At 34.9% G+C, this 21,484-nt stretch overlaps 1 protein-coding gene across 1 annotated transcript in view; it reads right to left on the minus strand.

Moving 5' to 3' along the window:
* PRR16 (proline rich 16) overlaps window positions 1-21,484 on the minus strand; it is a 144,818-nt gene that overhangs the window by 46,648 nt on the left and 76,686 nt on the right. The window contains exon 2 of the mRNA XM_071730734.1: window positions 5,070-5,963. Within this exon, the coding sequence (XP_071586835.1) occupies window positions 5,205-5,963 (759 nt within the window). The 3' untranslated portion in view covers window positions 5,070-5,204. The remainder of the gene's footprint in view (window positions 1-5,069; window positions 5,964-21,484) is intronic.

A 21,484-nucleotide genomic window follows, 5' to 3' on the forward strand; every position in this document is an offset into this window, starting at 1 on the left:
CTTATGCTTAAAGTGATTCAAGATTAACCTTAAAATAATTATAACAACCCTATCAAAAAAAAGGCACAGATTGATACAGTAATCATCACACAAGTACTGCTGAAGAATATACTCAGACATATTTGTTCAAAGTTCCTTTTTGTTGTTTTTTTTTTTTTATAACTGATCTATTAATAGTCCGGTCTTGTGATTTTTTTTTTTTTTATTGTTTGCAAGATTGCAAAAGAATTTAGTCAAAAAGATAAGGTGAGCAACAAAAAGGGACAGAATGGAGATTAAAAAACAGTTATAAAAATACAATTTCTTACTATAATTTACATAATTTGTCATAATTTACAACTAACACTGAAGGAAACTGCTTAGTTCCTTAAAAGCCTTTGTATAGACATTAAATTTCCCAGGATGAAAGGAAAAACTTTTCTCTTGAGGAGAAGATGCATCATTTTCTGGAGCTCCACTCTTTATCTTCCACAAACAAGGCAGTAGAGTGGCCCTGCTCTTACACATTGTTCAAAGGAATGCTGTTGGCTGGTTAACAGGTGCAATTTATGTCCTACGTTTTTTGCTGGATTATAGCTGAATTTTTTCTCATCTCTCTATAAAAAAAAATTTCAAATTATAAAAGATACATGGTCCTACAATAACAAAAACAGTTAGGCAAAATCTGAAAGTTTATAGGTTCTCATGGTCATACTTGCATGAGAGATTCTCATCCTGTTTTATAATCTGACAGGAGACCAATTCAGAATCATAAGAAAGTTTCCAAAGATTCAGCATCATAAAACACAGGGCAACCTAAATACAGCCATGGACCAGAGGCTTAGACCACCGAAATAAAGCAGTGCAGCTGATTGATGCAGTGCACCATGAAATTTCTTAAAAAATCCTCCCACAATCTAGTAATAACAGGACTTTGCTGTGCAAGAACAAATGTGAAGAAAAACAAACAAACAAACAAACAAACAAAAACCAGAGCATGGGGCCACTGTCCAGCAAACTTGTGCTTAGATTCCTCTCTACCACAAAACCAGACAGTGAGGTAAAAAACCCTGATAGGTTTTTTCACTTAAAACCCATCTCCATGTAACTGCTACCAAAGACAAGACTGAACTGCAGTTTGCATGCACTGTGCTGCAGGGTAGTGAGTTAGTTAACAGAATACAGTATGTTTATTCATTAGGTGCCAATGTTTCTCAGGTTAAGTATTCCAATCATTGTTCTTACCATCATATACCATAGAAATTTCATCTAACACATGACTTGGTGCATATCTAACTTAGGAAGACCTTACTGCAGCTCCAAGCCCAATGATTTTGTTACTATAACAAATCTGAACAGCAGTTAAGTATTTTGCATTTACACACAACCCTGTTCCCCCCTCTGAAAAAGCATGGATTGTAGCAAATATGCAAACCAAGCATGAGAAATGCTGCCTCTGTATAAATATGTGCCCAATACTCAAGCCTACTTCAAGAGTAAATCAGACAAGTGACGAAGCAGTCATAGCATGATTTTAGCTCCACACGTAAAATGACAATTTGTGGTTTTACTGAAAGGAAAGCCATTATTAGAACATGGAAATGAAGAGATCTGAGCAGGTCCAGAAGGCATACACGACTCTCTCTGGTATTTAAAGAATTCATACTGCACTCTTTGCTTCAAAAGCAATAATCAAGTTATCTGAAGGAATTCAACAGGAGTTGTGGTCTACTTTACTTACTTCATATAACATTTAAAATCAAATACTGATTTCATAATAAAAGAAAGATGAAGACTTGGAATATTTTCTTGTATATGTGAACAATGGATGATTAGATGAAAGGCTTAACAACTCCAAAAGATAAGAGCTAATGACAAACAATGACTTTCATTAGGTGATAAAAAGAGCCATGATCTTTTTCAATATTCTTACCTTACATCCTTAAAAAGGATTGTCATTGGATTTTTTCTCCTAATGTTCTTTTCTTACAAAGCATCCATATGCCAGCTTTTATTAATCAGTGTCATTATTACAAATGAGGACATTTACATGGCTTCTTTCATTTTCCTAAACTCATTCCCTTCATTAAATAGACATAAACCACCATCTCCTTCTATTTGCACATAAGAAGACTAGGTCTGGACAATTAAAACTTTAAAAAGCCTTTGAGGAATTGAAAACTGAGAAGCAATCTGAAAAGATGACAAATACTCCATTAAAGCTCTGAGTACTTTTTCTGGCCTTTCAGTTTTTCAGGTATTAACATCTTTGCAAAACTCTAAATATAATCTGAAAGATACTACATTTACATTTACAAGGCAGACAATTTCTGTCCAGAACTGGTTAGTTCATACTGTTTTCCTCAGAAAGGTAAGAAACATGTTTTAGATGTTAAAAAATGCTTCATGGAGATTACATTCCTAATAGAAATGTAAAAAACATAGCTGGGTTAAGATAGAGATGCATTCTTTCTTATGTTGTTTTTATTAGACATTTCCAGACAGTGCTGAAAAGCTTAAAGTTAATGGTTTTCTATGCTTTGCTAGTGTTTTAACCTGAAATTTATTCTTTTATGTTAATACCATGAAAATGTTAATAATGTTAAAAATAATTTAAAATAGGACAAAGGCCAGGGATGTTCTCATTAGAACAGAACAATTGTTTCAACGTTCAATACCATGATTTAACAGAGACCTTGGAACACTTTGGTGAATTAAAGAAAGCCTGGGTTAGCAAACTTTGCAGAAAAACAATGCATTTCCTTCACATTTGGAAACTGCACTTCTGGCAAAAAGTAGTACTGCATTTGAAAAGCTCCATCTTTTGGTTTTGTAGCACAGCACTTTTTTACCATGAAACACATAGAGAAGGGAAGTAGCTAGAGAAAGGGTAGTCGGGAGGCATGGGGAAAGAGACAAGAAAGTGCCTCTGAAAGAGAGGACAAATAACAAGACGCTAAGTCAGATGCTGCTTAAATTTTTCAGAGCTGAGAACAGTCAACACTGCAGGAGAACTGCAATGTACATACATATCAATGCATGTCAGTATAGCACAGCATGTAATTTGGACATACTAACATATTTATGAGATTCTGACAAACTTGGCAGCAGAATCCAAAGAAGATACACTGTGGTCCAGTATCACAGGTGAGTTTATACTGGAAAAATTGAGCCAAGCAAGGTAAAACATGCAGAAGACCTTCGCTCCTAAAATTATTCAGTGCTACTTTCTCTAATTTAAGAGGAAAACTAAATATTTTATATTAAATATGCAAATTTTGATTTGCATTATCCTATAATTTCTTGTACACAACAGTTCTTTTAAGAAGGAAAACTATTAGACTAGCTTGTAATAACTGGTAGTCATAAAGTAAAATAGACAGTAAATATTTTCTTTGTAAAAGAAAAGCCTGTAGATATGCAATGTGGACATGTTCACACATTACTCCAAAAATTTTAAATGTGATTTTCAATGTGTGAGCAAGGGAGATTCTGTGGAATCCTAGGGTGTGAGCAGAACCCTGCACACAGAAACTTTATTTGGGCAGCCAAAATCTTGCACACATGCAGACCCCGTTACTGCGTCCTCCTGCAAGGGCTGGGACTTTGCTTGGCAACAGCTCTCATGATATTAAGTACAGTCAAACAACACAAAATGTGAAGTTCATAATGAAAACTACATGGAGAGCATGTAGAGGAGGTACGATTAAGCAATTTCCTTGCTTTGCCACTTTTATGCAAGGTATACAACATGAAGGTTTAGATCCTAAATGTGTATTTGCACAAACCATAAACTTTGTCTCCTGCAAAAGTTTTAAAAGATTTGCTATCTGTTGAAATTTTTGTCATGATGCTTCTTAAAATTTTTGTTAAATACTATAAATGTATTATAATTTATATACACGTAAGCTGCTTAAAGATTTGTTTGCAATTTATTACCTATTAGTGCATGTAAATGGAAATTTAAATTAAAAATCTGTTTTGTCTGTTTTGCCATAGAGTACATTTTACATTTCAGATGAAAAAAAACATACTGCTTTTATATAGCACCTGCTTTTGGGCTATTTGAGATTAATTTGGCACAACATTTGTAAATAACAGATTAATTATCAGCTTTTCTTCACTGGTCAGATATATTTTAACTCTAGGTATCAACAGTTCTCTGTGAGAAGAAAAAAATGTTCTTTCACAAAATAATTAAAAGCACTGGGAACTTGTATTTCAACTAGTAAGAATATTAATTGGGTTCATCATCAAAATGTGATAACATGTAAAATATCTTGTTTTGTGTGTTAATGCTTCATAACTGTAAAGAGCTTTTCAGCTTCAAAGCTCTTTACTTGAATTAAGTGGATGTCCCTGAAGGCCTCAGGCAAAATTTTCTCTGCCTTCAGAAACAGATTTGCACCAGACCAGAGCTTTGTAAAAAATGTAGAACTGCGCCTTGTTGTTTTAGTCTACTGCCATCACACAGGAGATAAAGTATTTCTAGATTTTTGCAGATAGAGCAGAACAAATAGGGGGGAATTGGATAGGACTATCCCTACTCATCTGAAAACAGTGTACTTCACCATGGTATGGCACATCAAGAAAGTGAGAAATAAAATGAGAGATAATCCAGTTTTCCAAAGCCATGCCAACATACCTTTCAATTATTTCTTTGATTCCACAGCAAAGACCACGGTGCCTGAAAGTTGAACTATTAGTTCCTATTGTACTGCTCAAGACACAATGCCTTTGCCCTAGCAGTGAGGCAAAGAAGAAGTATAATAGAAGCTATTATATGTCACTCTATTTTGCTTCATCAAATGGCATTTTAAAAAATATTTGCTAGAAACAGAAAGTTTCCCAAAACCCAGAAGCACCAGTTGTAACCTTATGTAAGTAGATCAAAATATATCATGAATTGCCACTCAGTATTTTCAAACTGAAATGTCTTTTCTCTGTTTTAAATGATGCTGAAGATACGAAGCTGCAACAGACATTTACAGCTTGGGAGCTAAACCATGAAGAGTTTTCAGCATCCTTTGCCATAATGACACCTTTTGGTGAGTAAAGTAAAATCAACAAGCATTCCTCTTTATACTTACCATGGGGTTTTTATGCCACTTCACTGGACAGAGGGAGTAATACATTTGGTCTTTTTATTGCTGAAGTAGAAAGTGCTCATTACCTATTTATGTTTATATATAGGAAAAAAACAGAGTTGTTTCAGGTGGCATACATCACACTGTTGTAGTGGTCGATTTTCTCAAGATGGTCTTCTGGGGTTTTGATGCAGTTTGTGGAGGCACAGTTGCAGGTCTTGGAGGAGGAAAGCTATTACTGGGACTTATTCCCAGCCCTCCATTTTCCAGAGGAAACGGAGGCAGCGGAGGCGGTGGAGGTGGCAGGGGCGGGCACTGGTGGGGCAGCTTTCCCACAGCACGGGCAGGCTCACCGTGCAAGTGCACCTCCCTGTTTTTAATGTTATACCGAACATCACAGTCAGGGCAATAGCCATGGTACTGCACTTTTTCACTAAATCGTACCCGTTCCCTCGCTCCTGGCTGAGAACACCGCTCTTTCTCAGGTCTGTGCATCAGAGGCTGCATTGCAACTTTCTCTAAATTACTGTTCGGTATACAGCACATATCTCCATTTGGGACACGGTTGGGCCCGACTGGCAAGCCCCCATTTCGCAGTAGGGTACCATTAGTCTTGACAGGTTTGGCTGCAGGAGGCAGCCTGGGAGGCTCATCACGTTTGATGGGTGTCAGTCGTGGAGGAGGTGGGGGTGGATTTGGCTTCCGCAGCACTGTGAGGATAGCAGAGGGGTGTGCAGGGGGTTTGATGAGTGGTGCGTTGCCCCGCACCTTGACTTTCTCCAAGCTGGAAGCTGTTGTGCTGCTGGAGCTGCTGTTGAGTGTGTCCGTTTTGGAACTGTCTGTCATCTCATCCTCCAGCTGCAAGTCAGATGTCAGCGTGTCAATCTGGTCAACCACCTGCACAACAGCCAGAGTGAAAACAGTGAGAAATGCTTACCCCACTGGAGGCACTGGAAAGCAAAAAGACTCCATTATTAGCTTTGTTTCAGTTCCTAGAACCAAAGCCCAAAGCATCCTCATTATTTTAATTTTATTACCTTTTTTTTTTTTTTTTTTCCAAAACAGTAGTAACAATGACAACAGCAATAATAATAATAATAATAATAATAATAATAATAATAATAATAATAATAATAATAAAAATTATGGATGGTTAGCTTGCTAGATTATCACCAGAATACAAAAGAAATACAACTTTAAATACTCTTCAATGAAACTCCATTTCTTTCCCTCTAAGGTTTACTTGGCAATATCATTGTACGTGAACTGTAATCCTACAATATTATGCCTTGCCTTCCAGTGCCAGAGGAGACTGAATTATTTAACTCTAGTTTCTACATGACAGCTTCTGAATTCAAATCTTCTCAGAGTATCTTTTAGCTCTGACCTTTCACACTGTCTAGATTTAAATATCCTCTGTATAAATGGTATTATACGCTCACAATCATAAGTTTGGTACCCTCTTTTCAGACATTTTTTTAACATAAAAAAGGTACCATCAAGCAACTTCCCTCTGGTATACTGATTATTTCCCTTTATGAATATTTTCCTTAAGATCTGAGATCCTCGGAAGCAACTCTGAAATAGCATTTGTTGCAAGAAAAGAGGAAAAGTGGTTGGTTTCTGAAGTTGCAACCTTTATTAACTCACGCACTTTATTCCAAGGTTTCCTGTAGCCCCTGTATTTCTGTTTGTAGGTTTTACAGCGTTAGATCTACTACAGTCTTACAGGCTCCTATTAAACTCCATTTCCTATAGAATGTGCAACCGATGGTGCCTCTACAAGGCAGCAAAATTTGCCATATGACAGTCAAAAGCCCTTCACGAAAACTACATTTCACTATGTACCTGTTTGATCAACTGTGGTTATAATATTCAGGTGACCACAAGAAACACCATAGAAGTGAAGCACACATTTAAAAACTAATCCCCTTAACCCTTAATATCCTCACAGCAGCATTACCTCACCTAAGGTAATCAGTAGCTGAAATATTATTTTTTGCTAACTTAGGTGCATGAATAAATAATGTGCCACTGCTGGGAGTCCTTATGTGAGATCTGTGATGTTCTGGACACACAGGTCGAGGGGATACATCCTAATGTATCTGAAATGAAACTAGATTGCCACTCCAGTTGTGTCCGTGAATCAACCCTTCTTGCTCTTTCACGACTTTCATTTCTACTTCTTGCTTTCAATAATTCGGTCCTAATATTAATGACTTCTAAATACACCTCTTTTTGAGGAGCATAAACCATACGTTAGCTGCAAAAAAATAGATGTCATTGCTGAAGGCAGAAACTTTTTATTCAGTAAAAGCAGTAATTCACTTATGTGCCCAGTGGTAAACAGTAAATAATGAAAGCAAAAGCACCACAGAATGAAGCAGCACTTTAGCTTCCACTGTTCATACTGTAGCTAAGAGCTATGCAATATAAAACTCATAAAAATTCATATGCAACAATTCAGTTCAGTGCCTTCTTTCTCCTAAAAACAGCAAACATGTAGATAACCAGATTCAGAAAGAGATCTTTTGAATACAGTTGAAAATAGCTTTTACAAGGTTTTTCTCTACAAGACTAAAATGGCTCAAATTCACTTTTCAAAGCCCAATAATATGGTGCACTCCAGTTTCCCTTTTAACATATGAATTTTTCTCCAAAACCCAAAACCTCTTGTATTAAAAGCAACCTGATGAGAGGCATCTCAGAGTCCTGAGAGAATTGGTGTAGTCGCCAAGCCACTCTCCACAGTATCTGAAAAGTCATGGCAGTAAAAGGACATCCCTGGTGCCTTTAAGAAGGGACACATTACACCCATTCAAAAAAAGGGTAGCTAGGAGGATCCTGGTAACTACTGAACTGTCAGCCTCACCTCTGTGCATGGGAAGATCATGGTGTGGATTCTCCTAGGTCTGACAAGACACATGGAGGACAGGGAGGTGATCAAAGACAACCAACATGGCTTCACTCAGGGCAAATCCTGCCTTGTGAACATTGTGTCTTTCTATGATAGAGTCATTGTATCAGTGGACAAAGGATGACCTACTGATGTGATCTACCTGGATTTTTGTAAGGCATTTGACAAGATCCCCATAATATCCTACTTGCCAAGTTGGAGGGATACAGATTTGATGGGTGGGCTGTTCAGTGGGTAAGGAACTTGGCTGGAAGATCACATCCAGAGGGGAGAGGTCAATGGCTTGAAGTTCAGTTGGAGACCTGTTACAAGTGGTGTCTCTCTGGGGCCCATATTGGGTCCTGTACTGTTTAATATTTTTATCAAAGATACAGAGAGACTGAATGCATCATCAGCAAGTTTGCAGATGACACCAAGCTGAGTGGTGCTGCCAATATACCAGAGGTACAGAATGTCATCCAAAAGGACCTGGTCAAGCTGGGAAGGTGAGCCCAGGTGAACCTCATGACGTTCAACAAGACCAAGTGCAGGATCCTGCACCTGGGTCACAACAATCGTAATAATACCAGCTCGGAGATAAGCTTTTAGAAAGCAGTTCTGAAGAGAAGGGCTAGGGGGTGCTGGTGGAATAAAAGTTGGACATCAGCCATATGCTTGCAACCCAGAAGACAATCCTAGGCTGAAACAAAAGAACTGTGGAAAAGAGATGCTCTCACTTTTTTGAACAATTCTAAAAATTTGCAGTTTGACATTGACAAATTTTGCACTGCATATGCAAAAATTAACTACATCATAAGCCAGAAGAAGAAACATTTTGTTTTGTTAATTAACAAAAAAAAAAAAAAAAAAAAAAAAAAAGAAAGAAAAAAAGAAAAGAAAAAGAAGTCAGCTATATCAGAGAGAGCCTACTCTTGCCTTTAAGTAAGGAACTGTGAAACATGCTGTGTCAGTAGATCTAACCTTGTGACTGCATCTCTAATCTCTAATCCTACAAGAAATTGCTTGCCTGCTGTAATTACTACAGGAAACTTTAAGACAGTCAAACTATTTACCTTCCTGTCATATTAAGTCATTATTTCCTGTGTTGTTACTAGTCCTGTGTTGGCAAAAATGAATATTCAGTGTAAATAGGGACACAAAAGGATCTTTTTCCCCATCAAGTCTTCACCTGTAGATCCTGAACAAATGAAAGAGGTGCCTACTAAGAGTGCCTAGAAACTGCCTCTACAGTTTAAGATGCATAACATCAGAATAAGATGCTATTCGCATGTGCTTACATTCCATATTTAGTCATCTGTGCTCGTATCTTCTGCATTTGCTATGGATAATTTGTCTACACTGCCTCTCTCCAACCCCAGCAAACACAGCTACCCGATCAAGGAGAAATGTAATGAAATTTAGTCTTGAAATGCATTTGTAAGGTTTTATAAGTAAAAAACCAAAACAACCCCAAACAAAAAAATATACACAACAACAACAACAAAAAAGAACTGGTCTAGGAGAAACAAGTGGTATACTTAGCACAATAATGTGAAAAACTAAAAAAAGCTAGTGCCATGGCAAGAATACAGCAATACAAAAGTCACACAGAAATACCTCTGTAGAGTCTTATCCCAGTTTCAAACAATTTCTAACTCAAGCTTCTTAACAAATTTTGCATTAGGTAGATCTTCATATAGTTGTCTACCATGAACATGCCTATTTTTTCCTGAACTCATGTAAGCTTTTAACATCTGCAGTATCTTGCTGTTTCCCACCATTTTTATACAGATAGACTACCCACTCTGCTTGAGGAAAAACACAGAAGCTTTTACAGACAATGGCCTTCATGGGCTTGCATAACACTTATGTAAAGCTCTTTTGTAAAACCATAGCTATCCAAGCCCTTTCAGGCTTAAATTTTTTTAAAATCAAATATATGATAAACATCCAGTAGAACAAAGAGTAGTAACTTTACATAACAAAGCAAAAACTGAACTAGCATATATCCTTCTGCCACCACCAGTATGTTATGATAAAAGTTTTAGAGTGCATCCAGCAGCAGCATCATACCTGAAGCTGCATTAATAATTAATCACATCAACACTGAGATACTCTAGCATAGCATCAAGGATTAATCAGATATTTGTGTTAATGCACACATGTAGGCAGATTCAAAACCCAGCTTTCAGGAGACAACTCCTACAGTAGCATCTCAGTTAACTCACCCACCCTGCAGCACATGCAAAGGGCAAGGTGAGTTGTGACCCTTGTCAGTGTTAACTTACAAAAGATAAACACCTCCCAAAGCAAACATGAATACATCCTAATGCCATAAATAACAGGCAAGAAACCCCAAAAATGACAAAAAACCCCACAACCCCAAAACCCAACCCTTATGCAGTTTTTCATATACCAGAGGGGTTTTTGCTAAGGAACAGGTTAGTAATTTCAGCAAACTCATACTACCCTTTGGAGTATGTTATATAGTCATTGATCCAACCTTACCCCTACTACATAAATTAATTCAGAAATACACTGTCTTCAATTGCAACCTTTACTAAACTGTACTCTGACATTTGGAAGGAGACTGAACACCAGGTAACGCTGAATGTAAATGCATATATGTAAATTTAAAAATATGCTGGACTCTTGGGAATCTGCAAAAGACTGTGAACGCTCATTATCATCATCCTGAAAGCACTGCATAGCAAATTGGGAAGTCCATATTCAAAATCTTAAAAGAAAAAGGCTTCTTTTCTATGAAGGAATAAAAAAAAATAATAGAAAAGGCAGTATGCTGCTGTCTGTTTTCCTTTAAGAACTTAACATAGCCACAGTAATTCTTATTAGCATGAAGTCTGCTAAGGACACTGATTGAAAAATTAGAGAGAGAGAGACAAAGACAGCTATGCAGCAGGTATTCACAGGATGTAGAATAGTACAATTAAAGTTCCTGTCACACAGAAAAGAACCTTGATAAGACTATGATAAGCAGACAGAAGTCCTAAGAAAGCAAACAAATCCCTTTCTAAAAAAGCAAGTTCAAAGAATATTTGTTAAAAAACAAACAAAAACCCAAAGCAAAACAAAGCAAAACAAAAACTGTTCTAAAAATTTAGCTAAGATAAGTCAACATTTCTTCTGAATAGTAACATTTAATGTCATACTTCCAGTGGAATACACACATAATCCTGTATTTGGCAATATAGGAAAGTAATTAATTTTGCAAAAGCATAAGGAATTAAATGTTTTTATGTCATTTCTAGAAACACAGAGAGATTACACTTGCTTTAACTCTGGTAAGGAAGTGCAATGATTTCACACATGGCTAAGTACTCATGCTGGAAGATGAACTGCAACACAGACAACAATGAAAAAGGAGTGTCACTCCAAGTTATCAAACTTGCCTTTCCTTTGCTCCCCTCTCGTGCTCATAATAATGCAGTCACCAAAACTGTGCAAGCATAGTTAAACAATCTACATTTTTGAAATAAGACGTATGATGCTATGATGCATATCTCTTCAAGAACATATTCGAAGAGCAGGAAGTGAATCTGGCATAGCTTGTTCTGAACATTGACAGATGACAAAACTACAAAAAAAGCACTTTCAAGTACTGGAGAAATGCATGACGACTACATATTTAAAAATAGCGTAAGTTTAATTTTGTATGGCTTATGAAGAAAACTGCAACTTAACAGAAAATCAGCATTTTCCCCTTTATTGTTATACTGATGTCAATTACAGTTTTTTTCTTTTTTTTCCTTTTTTTTTTTTTTTTATTCTTTCTCCTCCAGTGAGGCTTAAAGCACACATATATTCTCTACGACTAATAAAGCTCATGAAAGTAATGCTCATTTTCTTTATAGGGACACTGAAATCTACTCTTCATTATATTGCTGAAAATGCAAAGCCACAATAAGAAGACTGTATAACTACTTCATTTGGGTTTCATACATTTTTGTCTAAATTTGTGGAATTCTAAATTATATTTTTGGAAAGAAAAAGACAGCGGAACTGAATTGTTTATGATATTAGGCAATAAAAGAGAAAACACTGAAAGGATGAATCTAGACATATTAAACACAAATTTGATCAACTATTTCTATTCTAAAGTCATTGGCACAAATCAGGAAATTCAAAAGACAAATTCCTAATTAGCATTCAGTGATTAAGTGCATATGTGAATAAAAAGGCTTCCTTATAAATACCTCAAGAGAATACTTAAATACATATTTCCATTTTTATCACTGTAAAAAGTAACCAATGCTGTCACTTCATTTAAATTTGCTTTAAAGTTTGGAATTTTTTAAACTTTTAATTAGAACAAAACTTAATGGACTGTGACATTTTGGGTCCTGTTTTGTAGTGAAAAGGACCGGTTAGAAAGGTGTCTGCTAAGCTAAACCCTCCAGTTCTGTTCAACCCTGTTGAAACTCTATTTTAGTAAGTGTCCAACAGTCTTGGAATTAGTACTTAGTGTAAATTCTATGCACATTTCACTTGGGCTTAAATGTGGCTTTGGAGATGTAACAGAAATGGTCCTGAAATATTACAATATGTAGGCCACCTAGACTCAGAGTAGTATTTCACTTATAAAATTATTTCAGTCAAAAAAACTCACCAGCCCAACATGTGATCTTGAAAAAGATATATTGGCTGTTCTTGGGGGATGTCTTTTTGGTTTTGAAACAAAAGTGTTTAAAGATTTATTTTTGGAGTTTCTTTCAAACTATCTGAGAAAGAGGAAGGATGTTGATTAATACTTTGCTCAGTGAGGTGTTTTATTTAAAATGAGAGAAGTATACCCAGTGCTTAAGACTGGAGTTACCACAAAACAATTACAAAAGAATTGTTTACCAACTTCTCAGAAGATTCCTTTGGGTGTGCTAGATATTTTAAATTCTTTTTCAGAGCTGCAATGTTATTTAGGGCTTGTATTAACAATAGCTGTTACTAATGTATCCAGAGTGTACTAGGAAACTGTTTATGTGGTTATTGTGACATTTTTTTCTAACCCTATAGAGAAAATTTTAGTCTCTAAGGTAAGCATTAGTAGTTTGGGGAAGCACACACTCTAAGGAAATTCTACATGTTCACATTAATAGTTAAGAGCTTAGACAAATATTTGCATTCACTCAAACTAATGTGAAGTCACTTTAGGCAAGTCATTTTCTTTGTAGTCATTTTGAACCAATATTTAGAGCAGATGTTGTTACGTAGGGACTAAAATCTATCATTTTATGGTACTCCATTTTGAGATGTTTCATAATACTTTATTCAGAAAAGACTAGAAGTAACAAGAATGCACAGACTATTCCTTAGTTTTTGTCAACTTGCAGCTATTTTGAATTTTGTTACCTGTTTTGAGAAAGAAAAGCAGTAGCAAGCCACAGCTTCTAAAATGTTGATTTAGAAAGATACATTTAATTCAGAAGACACACCAAGGTCTCATAGCTCTAGAATTCTTTGTCCTATACTAAATACTAAATAAAAAGTGACAGCATCGGTTACTTTTTACAGTGACAAAAATTCTAAAGCAGTAGCTTTTTTTTTCTTCATATATACTTGCAATAGTCCTTCTCTTGGTATGGTTTCATTGAGAGAGCAACCTTCACTTTATGCTTGGTTAGGTTAAAATATAGGTTAAAATAGGTTAAAATATCTTCCTGGAGAAAAACAATGTAAATGATAGTGATGTTTATTAAAAAGTTGTACAGTTCCTTCGGCTGGGAGTCTTTAAAATAAATAAGCTGCCTTCTCCCTCTTGCTCTTCAGTGAGTTGCTGATGACTTCTGGAAGTGTGCTGTAGACATTGTTCCAAAAATGACAGAACAGAAAAGATCTTGGAATGTTGACCCTACTGAAGGCTTCCTGAGACTCCATTTGTCTTTTTCCATCTGGATGTACTTGGCAGAATCCACAACAGGAGATTGCCCATGGTGAGCTTACATCACCCATAAATATTAGTAATAAATCAGCTGAACTCTGCCACTAGAGAAAGTAATTGCTATGAACCATATAGGTTGGAAATGAATACTTGGTTGCCTTTTAATTATTAGTCACTCCAAATTAAATGACTTCTGCTCACACAGCATCACAGCATACTTAAGGAATTTAATTAAAGGTCACAGAACATTCTATCTTAGTAGTTATGGGTAACATTTTTTTCTCAGATTCCTTTCAATAAAATGCTGCATGTGCATGAGGGAAATATAAAAATAAGGAGCTTTTATCTCATCCTTGGTACTATATACATACCATAGAAGTTGTTTGTTGAGTCTCAGTGCTCCTGAACCACTTTTTTTATTCGATATGCTAATTATCTGACAAAAACTAGTAACAATAAAATAGATTAAAAAACCAGTTCCCTTATGCAAATATCTAGATCCTATCAGCTCATTACTACAGCTTTATATTTATTTTAAACACTGAATGAGAGTAAAGTGTAGCTAAGGATTTAAAAAAATAAATAATATAATTAAATTATTTAGCATTAATAAAATATTCACATTAGAATAATATAAAAATTGCCAAGATGGCTGTTTAAAAAAATTCAAAGTAAATAATGTGGTAATGCTACACATTTACATAGATGGTTGCTTACCTTATGTAGTTAAAGCTGTATTTAATCAAGAAAGTTTTCTATCTGCCTTCCAATAAAAAAAAAATTTAACAAATAACAAACTAATGATGCATGTGGAACAAAGGTAATGGAGCAGAGTTTACAACTAATGTTTTCACTGAGTCACACACTCTATTTCCTGAGTCTTAAAAACATTTATCTAACATCTTTAAGAGGTTGTTAAGCTGGAGGAAGTCTTTTGCTTTCAAATCTAGTATTTGTTCTGTTAATCAACCTAACAGAAATAATTAGGAAATCTGTAGCTCAGATATTTTCATCATTTTTGAAGGAGGTAATTGAGGTAATTGTTTCTGAGTGTGCCAAAACACAATTACATGTGCATTTTTTCAAGGAATGACTAATAAATTTCTTCCCTTAGCCCATGATTTGTGCATTATGAGATGCTGTTCCTATTCTATTTCTGGTGGTACATCAGGTAGTTAATAAGCAAAGAGTTTTGCTCGTGTGGTACCTGCAAAGAAGCTGAGTCTGTTATGCCTGTAATGTACTTACACACCAAGAATTACTGAACTTGTAAAAGGAAACTGACCATTTCACCTGTTACGTGGTGTTGTACTTGGTACCATAACACTTTTTTTTTTTTTTACATCTTGTGGTTCCATCACACTCATTTGTACTCAGTTTAGATGCCTCTGCATCTGTGGCATTCATTTCCCTTCTGTGCAGTTACTTTTGACTTGTTACGAGTATAAATATTAAAGACTGAAAGTGAAATTCAAGTAATTTGTTTCCCTCAGTTTAGGAATAACTGTATTACAGCATGAAACTGCAGTAGTAGACTAAATTTTGAAGAGGGTAGAAAATAATTTCCAGACAGATTTGCAAAACAGAGTGCTTTGTAGTGTGGGAGAGCGATCGTCTGCCCAAGCTGTGCAGGGCAGCAAGCTGCAGTCAAGATTCCAGAGCTGCTGCAGATTTCTTGGTACTGGATTACCTACAATGCATTTTTAATTGAGCTACCATGTTGATAAAAAAGCTATGGAATATTAATTTGAAATTTATATATATTAATCTGTATTTCTCTATTGACTGTGACAATAGAAGAAAAATATGATCTAAAACTCATGGAGAAAAGAGAAAAAGAGGCTGTTTTCTGTCTGCTGGACCTTTCTTTCACATTATCATCTGGAATTTACAAGACATGAATCCTTCTTCCTCCTTATCTCTTTTTAATTTTCTTTTCTTTCTTTTTAATATATAACACCCAAACAGCACAATTTCTGCTCAGGTTAATTATGCAGTCCCTCAGGTACTAAATAATTTATTTGATTGCCACCCACGTTACTAATCCACTTAGAAGAGTCTTCACGTGCAGTCCTTTTAATTCCCAATCCCTTCTGGTAGTAGCAGTATTTGTGGCAGCAGGAATGAAATGTTATGTCTGTATTATGTTGAAGCGATCCTGAGATGCAAAGAGTGGAATTTTTCCAGTGCTGCTGGCAGGATGCACAGAGAAGCACCAGGAAGGCAGATGAAGTGCCTGCTTCTGCAGCTGTCCTATGGAGGTTATCTTTATTTTCTTTATTTCAAATAAGAATGAAGTCCTACTATTCATCAGAACATGGCTAGCAAGAACATAAGTCACTATAAACAACAGAACTTTGGTTTATGCACTGTAAGTTTACCATAGATATTATCTACTCCTGTATACAACATAATCAGATAGCACTGAACAAATAATTTGTTTATTTATTATAATTTATTCATTATTATTATTCAGTTAGTGAAAAGAAAATTATATACGTAATCTTCATAATATTTTAATAATGAGACCTAGACCTTTAGAGACAGGATTTGCCCTACTAGAAAATTAAATATAAGCTGCAAATACAGATACTTCGGTTTCAGATACATAAAACAGACGTACACTAAGGTAAGAAGTATATATACCTAATACAGCAGAGTGCTGTAAACTGTGGAAAATATCTGTACTTGAAAATAAAGCAAACCTGAAATGTCTAAAGAAAAAGTAAGTACAGTAAATTATTTTAAAGTTTAAAATGATAACCCTAAGGACTAGTATGTAGTTTTATAAAAGACGTAAGATATATCAAAACAAGTTTATTTATTTAAGTAGAAAGTGTAAGCTCTGGCACACAGGTCAAAAAAGAGAGAACTCTCTGTTCAAAGCTTGATCAGTGCTATCACGAGGGTAGGAGTTAAGATGTTTCTTTTGGTCTAGATACAATATGTAAAAGATCAAGGATAAAGATAATTAGGCATAATCAGGGATAAGGAAATTAATCAGGGATAAGGAAAATTAAACATTAAATAACAATAATATTTAAATTATCTTTTAGATTCTACAATTCTGTACATTTAAATTACTCCTAGTTAATACTTCATTGGTATGACAATAGTACTATGTACTAAACACTGCTTTTTAATAACTGATTCCATTGTTTGTTACTGGACATCCTGTTACACACACCAACTACCCTTTTAATGGGAAGTACTAGAGAATGTGTCAAGAGATGAAAAATCCTAACCAACATAAAGTTATTGCAAAAAAACACTGCCATAAAGTCATTAAGCACACTCCTATCCAGTTACAGTTATTGCAGTTGAAGAAATAATTCATAATATATTTTTAAGCCGCCCTATTTTTTTTTTATTTTTTTTTTTTTTTTACTGAAAGGAAAATAAAATTATAATTGCTTTAAATGTATTTGTTACCTATTCTAGTTATGCATAATTTACAGATTTTCTTTAAAGAGATCACATGAAACAGATGCATGCCCAGTAGTTTCTAATCTCTAGCTCTGTTATTGACATCTGTGGTGATAACACAAGAGAGGAGCTCCATCTTTATATAATGCTGATTTTCTCTTTATCTCTCAACCATTAACACTGTACACTCTGGAACAAGAGTTACATTTCTCACAGACATAAAATTCCCTGCAAAACTATGTGCTGTCTGTTAATATTACTCTCAATGCTATTTTGGAGCAGAACACTATCAAGTAGTCTTCTTGGCTGATTTTGTTGGCTAATAGGTTCTCTCTGCAGGAGGATAAATTAAACACAATCATGTTTCAAGTGCAGATGTTTCAAAATTCAAATACACCTTTCATTAACATTTCCTTGTAATATATGCACTAGAACATTTATTTAAAAAAACCAAACCACTCAGAATTCACTTCATCCAACTATATACTGTGGAAATTACATTACTGATACCAGCTAATGTAAGCAATGGTGTAAAGTACATATTTTCTATACCAAGATGTAAGTTTATGATGTATTAAGCTACATAATACTAAATGTCCTTATGGTAATTCTGAACACGTTCAAATATCCCTGACCCTTTGTAAGCCGTGTTCTCACAGACACTGATTTGTATAGTCCTAGCAGAATTTGGGGTCTTAGATCTTGCTCGCACTCAACCACTAACCATATCTGTCTGATTTCACAAGAAGTGATGTAAATACTTGTCCCAGAATCCGAATTTCAAGGGAAAAAAAAAAAATTCCTTTTCTTAAAAAAAAAAGAAATTTGAAGTAAGTATAATCATTGAATGAGATTAAATATTCCATTAAGTTTAGAAACATATATACAAACTGAGCCTATAAAACCTGTTACAAAAGATAACGGGTGAGAAATAGCTACAGCAAAGCCACAAGTCACCTATCTAAGCAGTTGAGCCATATTGTCTTGGGTACTGAAAGATAAAATTTTCTGATCAAGTTTCAGAAGAATTTCGGGCTTCAGTTTTCCTAGGATTACCCATCTCAAAATCATCCTGATTTGATGCAAGAGGACAGCAAAAGTATCGATCAGACTGCAGAAGTTCCCATCACCTGACTTTTCACATTTTCTAATAATTTCCCAGGCTACTTCTGCTTCCTTACTATTTGGCTTGGTGTTGCAAGTTTCCATTCAGTACAAGTAAGCTACACAGCAAGTTAATAAAAGGGCATACAGTTCGTGTCAAAATCACTCAGTCTGAAGCTATCCCATGTCTGGATCCACTTCATTGTCCAGTTGCAAGGTTACCTGAATTATACACTATGGATTTCTCATCTTGCTTATTCCTAAATCTCAGAAAACTGTGAGCGCCCTCTGATACCCTTAACTGCTGACAAACTGGTACTAATAAAAATTATAAATATCTCTTGAAATAAAATTGTTCACAAATTCTCAATCAAGTAAGTTTTTGCCTACATGCCACCTAACACAATCTTACTCAATTAAATGTACAACTTTTCTCAGACATCATTCAGCTTCTGGAACTGAATTCCAGGATGCACTGAGACCCATGTACTGATTGGTTACACAGCACACGGATGATGTAGATCTCACTAAATTAGCTTTTTTAAAGCCATTGTAGAAAATACCACTTTTTCCCACTAAGACCTACCAAAATTTATATCAGGCAGTTTTTTCAATGAACAAAAATAAACACCTGGATAGTGCCCCAGTGACCAGAAGAAACAATGATATGCTGCACAATGATGCATTCATTTCCAAGTGGATATTACACTGAATACTATAAAAAAATAATTTGTGTTGCATAACCTCTGACATACAAAAGTGTAAATTCCTGAACCAGGATAGTGTAGGGTACCGTAAAAGAAGAACACTAGAGTGCTAATTTCAAAACCAGAAAAAAAGTATGTTTCTATTAAAAATAAATGTAAAAAAGCAATTGAAAACTGACCGCAAAAGAGCATTAGCTGTCGAATTTTTCACTTAGACTTTTCAGTAGATCACTTTCACTATGAAAACTGGAGAAAATTAACTTTACATCATTGAAATGGAAGTGAGAATGTCCTACTAATGGACTCACTACTTCAAGGACATCTAGTAACATTACACTAATGTATGCACCAGTCTGAGCCTGAAAAAGGATAATCTGCAGATCTAGGTAAGCATGATAAAAGTCAAATAAGGAGTGAATATTAATACATATTATATTAATATATAGTATTATATATTAAGAATATTAAGTTTGTAGAATTTTTTTTTTAATTCATAGAAGTGACTAAGGTAAGCAAGAAGAATGTTCTTTCTCTAGTGAGGCAGAAAATACTCAGATCTTTCAGAAGCCAAGCAAGGACAAAGCACAGTTAAGTCCAGCCTATCTAACTGTAGTTTATAGGCTTCCTAGAATTATTAGGTTAAATGTCAGATTAATAGTCAGAATGGAGTCCTGACAACTAAAAGACTGAATCTCTTAAGCACTGTGACTGTAGTATGATCTCTGTAACACATTATACATTACAGGTAATGAAATAAGAACCTAGATCTTTTCTTAATTAAATCAATGTGTTTCAATTCACTGACATCAGATTCTTACTCCACAGATATAACTAAGTTACTCTAACCAGTAAGTATTATATGAAACGGTAGCACTGTTGTCTAAAAAAAAGAATACAAAAAAGGAAACATCATTATGATATAAAAGAGATAACAACAGGTCAATAAGGGGAATTCATGGGCCAAGATGTTGTTGAGATACAAAACGTTCATTCATGCTGATATTTTTTATTGATAGATTGGAAGAGAGAACTGAGGAACAATAAATCTGTATTATTTTTCCCACTGGGCTGTAGTAAATGCGAATCCTAACTTGATATTAAAAACCCAATAATGCAGCCATTTCCATTGCTGCTAGCAGTAGTAGAGTTACCTTTAATCATTCTCTCTAAGGACAGAGTTTAGGTAGAGAAGTCATGAACATAAATGAATAAATAAATACATGTTATGGGAATTAATCTTCTAAAGAATACATATGTAAGGCAGGCCACAATTTTTTGTTGTATTCAGAATAAATAAGGAGAATTTACTGAAAGCTAGATATTGTATTAGACTTTAATTCAAGACAAACCCTAAGTATCCAAGCACATCTCGCTTTCAGACTGTGTTTACTTAGAAGAATAAGAAAGCAGTAATATATTTATAAGACCATCTGATGGCTAGGAAAAAAGCACTCTTACTTTCAGACACGCAGAATTTTTATTAAGTAATAAAAAAATAAAATAAAAAAATAGAGAAAGGATTTTAGGTTTTACTTTTTTCCCAGCCTTGTGCTCAATTTAACTCCTTTATACATCTACTTCCTTATCTCAGCAGAATGAAAACTTTGAAAAAGAAAGAGGGAAAAAAGCAGAGTTTTTTCAGCCAAAATCTTTACTAAGACCAGACATATGATCTCTCTTTTCATTTTGTGCATTCTGAAAAAAAGAAGTGAAAATTAATTCTTGTGATCTCTGAAGCCAGGGGAGAAATCATTTAATTACGAAAAATGAAAAAATATCTATCTCCCAATCCATGCACTATGAAATTATTTTGATCAAAGAAGGAACATTCAAGAAAATAAAATTAAATTCTATTTTCTGTTGACTCACATCAGCTTATCAAATCTTTTGAAATCTATTCTTTGCATTATGTTGCCATTACAGTGTCCACTTCTGTCAACTATTTTAATCCTCCACCTCATGTTTTCATTAAACATGAAGAAATTTAAACACAATTTTCATGGTTGCTGTATCTGACATTTCAGACACCTATTTGCTCTTTAGATCTTTCACTATCATCATTTCCTAAACAATGTTCCTCCAGTCATGGGTCTTGCTACAAGATACTTACCATCTGAGCCAAAGCAAAAGTAAAACCATCTTAGTTCAAAACATAACTGATATTTACATTGGAAAACTTTTAAAGCAGCTATAGCTATACTGATTAAAAATCACTTAATTAATATGCAGTAATGAAAGTAAATTAGTTATTTTTCCACAGACCTTCTGTTCTGTCCGCTGGCACAAGTTACTATGTTCATACTCATAAAATCTGAACATGAAGATTTGGTAGTTGTTACAGCTGCCAAGACACCAGTATTCCAGATTGCATGACTGTGAGGCACCAAAGTAA

This window comes from Heliangelus exortis, chromosome Z (assembly GCF_036169615.1).
Source record: "Heliangelus exortis chromosome Z, bHelExo1.hap1, whole genome shotgun sequence".
In the NCBI taxonomy this organism is placed as follows: Eukaryota; Metazoa; Chordata; class Aves; order Apodiformes; family Trochilidae; genus Heliangelus; species Heliangelus exortis.